Here is a 10,940-nt window from a genome sequence, read left to right as displayed (position 1 = left end):
GAGCTACCTTGCGCATACACTGTAAACAACACGCAATTTATAACAAAAAGTGCATTTTTTGCAAGATTTTACTTACTTTTATGCCTTTGTTTCTTTTTTTGTTGTGTATATCTATTTTTTTGTCATTTATTTTTTTTAGAATTAGTATTGTAACCCGTAAATTTTTAAAAATCTAATTTTGATTGATAATTTCTTAATGCATGCGATAATTTACGCATCCAAAACTTAATTTTGACAAAGGTCATTGTCTAAAGCCTTTCCACATTTAGTGTTGGTCAGTACGTCTAAAATAGATTATTAATTTGGCATGGTGATTCCTGTGACCCTTGATTATTTAGTTCTGTAAAATTACCCATTTTAAAAATGATGATTATTTTAATCTTATTTATATGGTCAATTTATTTGAGCGTCAGACGATCTAGGTTTCATTTGGTTTTTGGACATATAAATTTCTGGAGAAAACTATGTACAAATGTTATTAAACCATATCATCCTGTTTTTGAAATATAATTGGGTAAATAAGTGTTTGTATTTCAGGTTGCTGTTTGTTTTGTCTAACCTCCTTTTATATTGTTGCACGCTTATAAATGTAATTAAGTCTATTTTAGACCTTAAGAGAGATATTCTATGACGCGGATTATAGAAATTTTTCAATTCTAAACTTATACCCGACCATAAGAAAATTATCAGAAGTGTTTAAAATACAGTAAATATTTTCGATATACTATTTGTATCTCTTTGATAATCTTCTAACTATTTTATTAGACACTATGTATCTAGTACTGTAAAAACAACAACAATAAAATGACTGTAAATAGTGCACTTCTTAATGTAGATAAACCCCTGTCAGATGAATTCAAACAAATATGGGCCGGGGTGGACGAAGAATGTCAGTTTCACTTCCCCAACGAGCCCCCACCTTGGCTCAATGAAGAACTGTATGACCGTGGAATAAAATTTGTCAATGACAATCTTGTTGGGGTGGGCATGAGCAACGGAGAAGCTTTAGTGTCAGGCCTGTGCATTCCTTCATTCTACAAAGCCCTAACGTTTTCTGGAGAAACGAATGTTAAGAAAAATGCCTTGTACAGATACAGAGATACAGGGTTGCACATATTTGGGAAATGGTACTTTTCAAAACCGTGGGTCGAAAATTCTGAGGCGGCCAAAAGCTTCAAGATTGTCAATAAAATGCATTCACACATAGCTAATAAAATTAGGGATGTTCGGGATGATTTTGATAATATTTTAGAAAGTAAATATGAAGACCCTGGAAAACAAATGCTCTTAGATGTTCTGCAGAATGATCTAAAGAAACTTAGAGAAGCAGTTGGTCCAATGCCAAATGAATATTTCTACTTTGTCAACAACTCACTTGTATTTACTCAGTTTGATATGTTTCTGGTACAAAGCAGCTTTTTTGGCGGTCCCCTGTTGTATCCTGAATGGTATGGCTGTGCTAGGGCTACTGAGTCCGAAATGGAGGGGTTTATACATGTTTGGCGCGTATTTGGTTATTATCTTGGCATTGATGATAAGTATAATGCAGCTCAATTTGACGTTCATACAACCAGAAAGCTTGGCTTTGAATGTTTGGAACGAGTTGTGAAGCCTTGTTGTTTGCAAATACATACCCAATCTGTTTTCCTTGCTCAGAAAGTTTTTCGTGTGCCAAGTGATTATTATATTTGGCTGTACAGAAATTATCATATGATGGGCCTTGAGCTGAAAGAATTATGGCGAAATTTTAGCTGGAAGCAGACTTATTATTACTATGTTAGATTTTGTTTTGGCTATTACGTTTATCCAATATTTGGCCTGAAACAGTTGTTCAATAGAATGACAAGAAAACTGATTCATGTAGTTGTTGATAGAGTCAAATCAAAAATCAAAAAAGAATAAAGTATCATAACCTTGAATATATGTCTTAGCACCGTCAAATTTTTGTAACACATTGTGATAGAGAAATACAAGAGTAGGAAAAAGTAACTTTAAACCCGTTGACATCAAAGTATTCTATTTAAATTTTTTTTAAATGTTTACAGACCGTTGTGTTTTGTTTTATAAAATACTGGTTAGTCTTGATTTCAAACAATGATAATAAAAATGATTCATGTTACATATTTCTAAATTATTGTGATTTTTATAACCTAAATTATATACCTAGCTAGTCAATTACAAAGTATTTTATCATTAAGAATAAGAAATCTATTTACCTAGATATTGTGCAATGTCAAAATGAGTCCAAACGGAGCAGATAAAATTTCAAATGCTGTAAGGTAAATATTTAAAATGATATGTAATGGCGTAGCAACTCTTAATATTGATATATTATAGTGCATACTTGAAATTGAAATGAAAGATAATACATTGCAATTGATGTCTCTTCAAATAAAAAATATTTTAAAATCAAGAATAAGTTCGCAGCAAAGAAATATTATATCTAAGTACTTTTATATTTTTAGAACAGTTGAAGAGAGTAGACTTGGAAAAAGGAGAAGACATCCAGACCTTGAATGTTCAGGTGAACTATCTTTCAAAATAAAGAGAAAGACCGAATGTGCGTAGTAGACCAACTATTGTGTTTTTAAAAAAATACAGTGAAATTTAAGGGGGGGGGGGGGAAGTTTTGACAAATTTGCGTAAACCTGGCACCTAGGCTTTATCTTTGGACTGAGAGGATAGGTTATTAGAGATAAAATCATTCTTATATGATGAATTTTACAAAGTTTTAAGATTTTTTGGATAGACCTCCAGGTTCCGGAGCTGCAGGCCTCCAGGTGGGTTCTGTACAGGTAAAAATGAAAAAAAAAATTTAAAGTTACAGGTCAACTTAAAAAACAAAATATGCATCTTTTTTAATGTTATTCACATATTTGAAGAAAAAAGATGCATATTTTGTTTTATAAGTTGATTTGTAACTTTTAAAAAAATTATTTTTTTATTTTTACCTGTACAGATACCACCTGGAGGCCTGCAGCTCCGGAACCTGGAGGTCTATCCAAAAAAATCTTCAAACTTCGTGAAATTCATCATATTAGAATGAGTTTATCTCTAATAACCTATCCTCTCAGTCCAAAGATAAAGCCTAGGTGCCAGGTTTACGCAAATATGTCAAAACTCCCCCCCCCCCCCCCCTTAATAAATATCGAAGATTACCTGGTCTAAATTTCTATAAATGAAATATTTGTTTCAAAGTAAATAAAGTTGTCTATTTGTTTATCCAAAGTTCTATAACAAATAATCCTACTGTGCTTTAAGTACCTAGTAGTGTAGAGTTGCATTTGATTTTAAGACTCAAATTTAAAAAAAAAACTCAACTTTGAAGCACCTCATTTTACCCCTCTATTATTTGCTTGGACGTCCTTCAAGATATATTTTTATTGCAGATTTTTAATGTTAACATTTTATTTCAGATTCATGTGATTGTGATGAATTTGCCGGAGCCCCTTTAGCCAAGAAAATTAACAGTTTACAGATTAATAAATCAAATCTACAAAATAACACAGAATCTCAAGTAAAATTCTTTTTACTTATAACGCTAAATTTATTTCTTAAACATTTTAAAACTATTAACATGGATGAAAAAATTTTACATGTGCTATTGAATTGTTATTAAAAACGAACGAATTAAATAATTTTTGGGGTAAATACATCTCATAAGTTGAGTAAATAACATTCCTATGGAAGGAATAATATTTGTGTACAGTAAGAGTTATACCTAGTACAAGACAATTTTCGAGCAAGTAGCAGCAGAGGAATATAGCTAATTTCATTTTGACTATAATTATAAAAATTTACGGACAGACTGACGGACGTTTTAAGTTGAATTTTAGAGTAGTCGCTCAATTTCAATTTTTTTTGTCGTGTAAAAAGCATAAAATATAGGTAGTTTTCTATCTCAAATAACAATAGATTAAATCAACAAGAATTTTTTTTCTAAAGTACTAGCACAAAATCAACTAGGTAATAATATAGTTTCGTAGATGGGAGCATTTTTTCTTTTTAACGTATTCTAACTATTGTAGGTTGGGTTTGAAGAAATATACAATTTTCCCGCAGATTCTGCATATTTCTCATCAAACAGAATGTTGAAAGATCTATATTTGGCAAGGTAATTTTGTAATTTTCAAACGGATAACATTATTAGACACGCCCCTAGAGGCCTTTAATTTTTCAATTTGTAAATAAAAAAATACCTACCTAGTTTAGACAATTTTTTGGGTGGGCTCCTCTTTTTTTCTATGGAAGATTTCTTTCAGATGGGTGGTGGTACTCTCCCCAAAATAGCTACAAACCTTCCCAGGAAGCTGAGAACGCTATCTGTTAAGCAGTTAGCGAGATCCTTCAGTACAGACAGAAAGACACACACTGACATTCTTTAAATTTTATACTAGGATAGTGATACAGCAAATCATATTTTCAAATATCACAATTTTAAGGCATACAATTAACCCCTAAAAAGATTATAGTAATTCCTACATAAAATTATACCTAATCAGTTTAAGGTTTGTATTTTTTACTGTAATAGCAAAAATTGTTTTTTTTTTTCAGAATAAAACGAAGACCCGACGTTGCCCATTATCCAACAGAATGATACAATCAGTTTCCACCCTACCAAAAACATTTTCTATTAAAAATCTTTGAAATGTAATTAAAAATCTACAAAATTGTCACTGTAAGTCATTTAAAGTTATAGTTATATGAAGATATTATGTATTTTGTTACATATCAAATAGGTTTATTTTGTAAGTAAGTATAGTAATGGATACAGGCTAAAAGGCTTATTCTGAGTTATTAGATTATAGGATTTTTAAAAGAGGGAAAGAAACTACTCATAGATCCCGTAAAAACTCAGTGTTGTGAACTTTTAGAAACACCATTGAAAGCTAAAAATTCATGTGTAGCTTCCCATTGACAAGAATTTTGTCTATTTATTCAATTTAACATCAAATGCTTTGAAAAGTTGACAGAACACTTAGACAATTTTCTAATCTTGTGTTAATTTCAACTGATCTTTATAAATGCCTGTTAATGATATATACCTATTTTAAATTTAAGTATTTTAAGTACAAAATACTGTATATTTCGGGATCGCTGAGTAGATTCTCACTCCCTTTGACAAAAGTGTTCACATAATGATCTTACGTATTTATTACGCATTTAACCTATTAGTAGTCTATAAAACAAAGTCAAATTAAAACTCAAAATGTAATATATTATTTCTTAGTTTCAACTAAGTTAGAAAAATTAAGTCCATAATGAAAAAGTAGAGCATCAATAGCAAACTGGACAACATTTTAACTGCAAGGTGAAAAAAGAATATGTGGTTCCTTTTCGGAAAATCAATCAAAATATGTGTATATTAATTTTTCCATGGACGGATGGACTTCAACAATACTATATAGAGTAACTGCGCAACAAAAAAAATAAAGTCTCACTTTTATTCTGTGATATGAATTCTCGTTGCCAATTTGTTTTACAGTTTTCTGATTTAAAAACATTTTTAAAAATCTCATTAGGCAAATTTTCAAATTTTTATGTAGGTGTCTTTTTTATGCAGTTTTTAAAAGCGAAGCTTTTTTATAATTAGGGTCGGTCCGTACGTCCGTCCGTCACAAACTGATAGCTTTTTTCGTTAATTTAGGCATGTTAGAGTTGTCCTATCGATTTCAAACTTTGCATGGGGATTCCTTTAGTAGTTAGGTGCGATTTAAAAAGAAAAGCAACTCTATAATCATAACAAAAATGTCTGTACGTCCATTTTAAACATGTTGATTTTTTTTACTTTTTTAACAACAAATTTTTAAGTGATCTTATCATTCGATTGATCTTATTTTTGGTATGTTGATTCCTGGGACAACAAAGTATAATTTTATAAGCAAAGCCACTCTATAATCAAGTCCTAAAAATGCAAGCAGTTTTTCAACAAATTTACTTAGAATTTTGCTCTGATTCAAATACATTTATATTCTGATTATTCAGTTCTGACACTATATATAATGTCCGTTTGTTCTACCATTTCAGTGCTTCGCTTTTATGGATGTTTTCATCCTTGTTGGATTATTATTCATAAATTATCAGTTATTGTTTCAGATTCATACTTTCTTTATTACAAAATGGCTCGGATTAGGGCGGCAAAAAAGAAGATGGGTGTAAAAGATCCCGAAGCACAGAAAGAAAAAAGGGAGGCAAAGTTTAAGAACAAGGTAAAAAATATTGAATATGGCTGGTGTGGTCAATGTCAACGAAATGTTAGTGGATGGAACCACTGTAAAACACAAGTATCAATGTTGATTTTAGAAGGTTAAACATAAACTGAAGGCAAAGTAAATGATATATACCTAGGTTAATTTTTTGTTGCAAAGCATGCTTTTTTGGATCATGTGAGGTTTATTATTTTTTTACTTGTTACTTTTTAAAAATCTCAATTGGTTTGGAAGTTGACTAAAACTCCATTATAGCCCAAAGCATTTAAATATTGTGCATTATGTACTGCTGCTATGTCTGGTACGTGACATAGATAATAAGACGTAGCTGGCCTATAATTAATTGTATTCCAGTAAAAGTTCACAAAATTTAAAGGCTTAATAAAAAGTAACCCATGCAGTTAGGACTTCCAGACAAAAGCCGTGTAATCAAAGGGTTTTTTGTCTGTTAGGTGTTACACCTAACAGACAAAGGTGTTACTTAACCATATACCCCGAATGTTTTGACAGAAAAGGAGATAGGTATTTGGCTTCATGAGTAGGTAACAACTAAATTTATTTTCAATTTATTTTAGATAAACAAGAAGCCTGGAAAAATTAGCGACCAGGAGGCGTTACCATGGAAAATGCGGCAAATCTTAATTGCTAAAGGGATACTTCATCACTTATACTATTTAATAAGGCGAAGTTTTTTTATTATTATGTTGGTCTACCGTCCGTCTGTCCGTAACGGATAGCAATTACAGTTATATTAGACATGTTAGATGTCTTGTTGATAACATTTTTTAAAAGCGAAGCTTTTCTATAATTAGGGTCGGTCCGTCCGTCCGTACGTCCGTCCGTCCGTCCGTACGTCCGTCCGTCCGTCCGTCACGGATAGCTTTTTTCGTTAATTTAGACATGTTAGAATTGTCCTATCGATTTCAAATTTTGCATGGTGATTCCTTTAGTAGTTAGGTACGATTTAGAAAGCGTAGCAACTCTATAATCATTACCAAAATGTCCGTACGTCCATTTTAAACCTGTTGATTTTTTTTACTTTTTAAATAGCTTTTTTCGTTAATTTAGGCATGTTAGAATTGTCCTATCGATTTCAAATTTTGCATGGTGATTCCTGTAATAGTTAGGTACGAGTTAGAAAGCGTAGCAACTCTATAATCATTACCTGAATGTCCGTACGTCCATTTTAAACATGTTGGTTTTTTTACATTTTTAACAACAAATTTGTATGTGACCTAATTATCCGATTGGTCTGATTTTTGGTATACTGATTCCTGGAACAACAAAGTACAATATTATAAGCGAAGCAACTCTATAATCAAGTCCTAAAAATGTAAGTATGTCCATAATCATTATCCTGTATCAAGCAGTTTTTCAACAAATTTACTTACAATTTTGCTTTGACTCTTATACATTCGCATTCTGATTATTCAGTTCTGACATTATACAAGTGTTAATGTCCGTTTGTCCTACCATTTCAGAGCTTCGCTTTTATGGATGTTGTCATCCTTGTTGTGAGATGATTCCTGTGACAGCTAGTGTAGCAACTCTAAACCGTTAACAAATAGTCCGAACGTCCATTTCAATTTGACAATAACAACAACTGAATAATTTCATTGTGATAATAGGTATAGTTTTTCTATTCATTTGATTCCTATGACAACTGTGAGCTTCCATTTTAGGAATGTTTTCCTCCTTGTTTGTTTTGCTTAAAATCTTTAAAGTTAAAAAAATCTAGGATAGTTAACTAGTTATTATATTTTAATCAAATTATAAAAAAAAAATAAGTTAGGGTTATATTTTTGCCATCCTCTCAAGGCGGGTGGCAGAATTTGGGGGGGGCGGGGGAAACTGATCCCTGCCCCAAATAGGCTCGAAAAAGTGAATATGAAAGTTATGGAGTAATCATATGAAGAGAAATATGAGGAATATGAAAGACAAAAAGAAGCGGGAACTCTGCCGGAAAAAAGATCTGACAATGGTTTACTGAATTCTATGAAACATATGAAAACGGTGATTTCTAACTTTTTACTTGTTATTGAATTAGTATCAATTACTAACATAAGTTATTGGCATACGCTCAACTGCAAAGATCAATATCGAATTTCAACCAGAGCTTATCCATTATTACTTAAATCCCAACAGGAGTATGACTGGTGCCCTACTTAACTTTAATACGCCCTAATAATTCAATGTAGCGAAACAGTAAAACTTATGAGGAATTCATACTTCTGTGTGACGCCACTTTTAACAGTTAAAAATCTACCTAAACCATAATATTTAGATTAGTAACTAGTGCTGCTTCATGACGAAATATATTTCAAAGAAAAAAATCTTGAGTTTCAATCGCATCTGTAGAGAAAAACAACATAAATGAATGAAAAAAGTAGTAAGGATTATAAAAAAAATAGTCAAATCGTTAAAATATATCATAAAAAATAAACTCCCAGCTACTGTACACATCTTTACATCAAAACTAAATTTGACGCTTTTCTTTTAATGTTGATATTTTCAAAACGTTAAAGGGGACTATGCATGAAAGGGAGCAAGTGATTAAAGCTGAGATGTTTTACATTTTTTTGGTGAATATACTAGGTTTCTGTTAAATGAGAAAAGATAAAATACCTCTGGACACTTGTATGAAAAAAATTAAGATGTAATAAAGTGCTGCAGATTACTTGCTCTCGTTCGTACCTAATACCTTTTGAACCTAAATCTGAAATTATCTTTTAAATTTCTATATATATTAGAATGGACCAGGGCTTCAAAAAGGAATGGATAGACCACTCCGACCTATACCTGTATTTCAACAACAAAAAGGAGAATCAGTAAAATCTTTTGTTAGAAGGTAAATTTTCATCATTTCCAGTACAGGGATACAACAATGGACGTTAAATGGACATTGTCTCCCAAAATAAAGAGGATCATTAAAGCTCTTGGGGAAAAGTTGGAGAGACTTCAATCTTCGGTCTCTAACGTTAACCTTTCCTCCATCCATTCAAGAACTTAATCTATCAAAAGTAGAAAGATTTTTTGGTCCATCGTTCCCTTTGCCTTTGATAATTTAACATGTAGTATTTTCATTAACGAAGCTTATTTATTATTAGATAAGTGTAATTTTCTTATATCATCCAGTATAGCTTGCTTATATTTAATTTAGGATCGAGTTACAGCACTGAAATTTGGTATGGCAGTTGCTTAAAAAAGGTACAATGTGGAACTGTGAAGAAACGGCGGCGGAACAGCCGCTGTCGCCAAATTGTTTTTGGTTTTTTTTTGTTGCGGGAAACGGTGGTAGCGGCGGTTTCGCCAATTTTTCTTCACAATTCCACATTGTACCTCTTTAAAGCAACTGTCATTCCAAATTTCAGTGCTGTAGTTCTTTTTTTAAGTTGAATTCCTGTAGTTTTGGTTTTAAAAAGTGTCACAACCCCTCTCTTTCTTTCGAAAATTTCTAAAACCAATGTACTTCTGGTTTAACAGATACTATGAAGTTATATGCTTCTTGGCTGTTTTTTCTTTACAGCTTTGCTGAGTCTAGATGTTGTCATCCTTGTTTTTCAAGATTCGTACTAAATTCTTTTTTTCAGGATGGGTCAAACAACAAAAAGTATGATAAGACAAAGAAAATACGAAGAAAAATTTGGAATTGAGTTTAAAATTGACCCAAAAACTGGTCAGCAAGTGTGAGTATTCAGTTATATGCTTAAATACAACATTCCCTTCACATTTTTAAAAGCAATTGCGGGAAGCTTTATGCTTCATTAAAATTTTCAATGTGAAATACCTAGTTTCTTAGTACACATTTTAATCAAATAAACCACGAAGCGAAGCTCGTCGTCGGGAGGAGGTGAAAGGTTCGAATCTTGGCCAAAAATTGCGCCATAATTAAAGACGTTAAAAACGGTACCTACTGCTTCCTTGTCAGGTGTGCGACATTAATAGTAGGGGAAATGCCTTAGTACAAACAGGCGAAACTCATTTCCATTCACAGTTAAGACTTCTCAGTGCGCGTGCGGGAGGATTACTCTAAGCTCTAGGGCAATTGCGAAGAAATCTATAGGTATGTTTTATATTTTTAAGCAAATTTTTTTTAGAATGGTAAAGCCGGAGAAAACAGAGGAAGAGAAATTAAAATTCGAGAAAAAGAAGAAACGGCTGGCTAAAAGAGGCATCCATGTACGGAATGAGGAGGAAATACGTGAACATAAGCTGGAGTATAAAAAAGAACTCAGAATGCGGAAAAAACGTTCCAAACTGGAAGAAAGCGAGGCCTTGCAGTTTTCAGACTTTCAGGACAGGCCCGAATTCGGGGAGATTGTGCATGAACCCCCAAAAATTACATTCAAGGCTCGCAAGGCTGAAAAATTGGTGAAGCAAAACAAAGTGGGCGGACTATTGCTAGCCAAGAAATTTGAAAATGCTGGTGGTAAAAAGAAGAAAGAATTTCAAGATATGTCACTTGCAAAGAAGGCCCAGATGGAACAGGAACGAGATAGAGTCATCAAGGCGTATAGAGCTATTAGAACAGATAAATATGCCAAAGTTAATGCTGCCAGAGAAGAGAAAGATGAGGCGGATGCCTTTTTTAAAAAGTAGTCATTTGATAGAAATGTTTTTGTATAGGTACCTAAGGGAATTTTTTTTAAAATGATGTTACAATAATATATTCTTGAGATATTATTGTTACTACAATTACATCTTGATAATTTACACCTTTGTGATGCTTAT

General features: G+C 32.3%; 3 protein-coding genes across 4 annotated transcripts; all 3 read left to right on the top strand.

Annotated features, from left to right (window-relative positions):
• Positions 1 to 5: 5 nt before the first annotated feature.
• LOC145303865 (uncharacterized) lies at positions 6 to 2,221 on the top strand. The gene has a single exon (XM_080145521.1). The coding sequence runs from the start codon at positions 805 to 807 to the stop codon at positions 1,900 to 1,902; it is 1,098 nt and encodes a 365-aa protein (XP_080001647.1). The 5' UTR covers positions 6 to 804; the 3' UTR covers positions 1,903 to 2,221.
• LOC145303867 (uncharacterized) lies at positions 2,148 to 6,097 on the top strand. Of its 2 annotated transcripts, XR_013873843.1 has the most exons (6): positions 2,148 to 2,279; positions 2,466 to 2,524; positions 3,417 to 3,517; positions 4,029 to 4,114; positions 4,555 to 4,846; positions 5,106 to 6,097. XR_013873843.1 is itself a non-coding variant. In XM_080145523.1 (5 exons), exons 1-5 carry the CDS (start codon positions 2,239 to 2,241, stop codon positions 4,595 to 4,597), a joined length of 330 nt encoding a protein of 109 aa, XP_080001649.1. In that variant the 5' UTR covers positions 2,148 to 2,238; the 3' UTR covers positions 4,598 to 6,097. The 2 variants fall into 2 exon arrangements, 1 of the variants encoding a protein (XP_080001649.1); XM_080145523.1 differs by having other exon boundaries at positions 4,555 to 6,097.
• Positions 5,435 to 10,853, top strand: LOC145303866 (coiled-coil domain-containing protein 137). Its single transcript, XM_080145522.1, has 7 exons — positions 5,435 to 5,542; positions 6,028 to 6,209; positions 6,785 to 6,860; positions 8,125 to 8,222; positions 8,960 to 9,057; positions 9,800 to 9,895; positions 10,307 to 10,853. The coding sequence occupies exons 2-7, from the start codon at positions 6,120 to 6,122 to the stop codon at positions 10,806 to 10,808; spliced, it is 960 nt and encodes a 319-aa protein (XP_080001648.1). The 5' UTR covers positions 5,435 to 5,542; positions 6,028 to 6,119; the 3' UTR covers positions 10,809 to 10,853.
• Positions 10,854 to 10,940: the final 87 nt, after the last annotated feature.

Source organism: Acartia tonsa, chromosome 13, assembly GCF_053477335.1.
Source record: "Acartia tonsa isolate MP-2025a chromosome 13, ASM5347733v1, whole genome shotgun sequence".
In the NCBI taxonomy this organism is placed as follows: Eukaryota; Metazoa; Arthropoda; class Copepoda; order Calanoida; family Acartiidae; genus Acartia; species Acartia tonsa.
Note: the sequence above shows the minus strand (reverse complement) of the source record. Positions and strands in the feature narration are given on the sequence as shown.

Bases quoted from the DNA above. Each gene is read 5' to 3' on its own strand.
- LOC145303865 (XM_080145521.1), top strand. From the start codon at position 805: ATGACTGTAAATAGTGCACTTCTTAATGTAGATAAACCCCTGTCAGAT.
- LOC145303866 (XM_080145522.1), top strand. From the start codon at position 6,120: ATGGCTCGGATTAGGGCGGCAAAAAAGAAGATGGGTGTAAAAGATCCC. The intron at 6,861-8,124 runs GGATACTTCATC...AATCATATGAAG, and splicing joins GCAAATCTTAATTGCTAAAG to AGAAATATGAGGAATATGAA. The intron at 9,058-9,799 runs GTAAATTTTCAT...TCTTTTTTTCAG, and splicing joins GTAAAATCTTTTGTTAGAAG to GATGGGTCAAACAACAAAAA.
- LOC145303867 (XM_080145523.1), top strand. From the start codon at position 2,239: ATGAGTCCAAACGGAGCAGATAAAATTTCAAATGCTGTAAG. The intron at 2,280-2,465 runs GTAAATATTTAA...TTATATTTTTAG, and splicing joins AAAATTTCAAATGCTGTAAG to AACAGTTGAAGAGAGTAGAC. The intron at 4,115-4,554 runs GTAATTTTGTAA...TTTTTTTTTCAG, and splicing joins AAAGATCTATATTTGGCAAG to AATAAAACGAAGACCCGACG.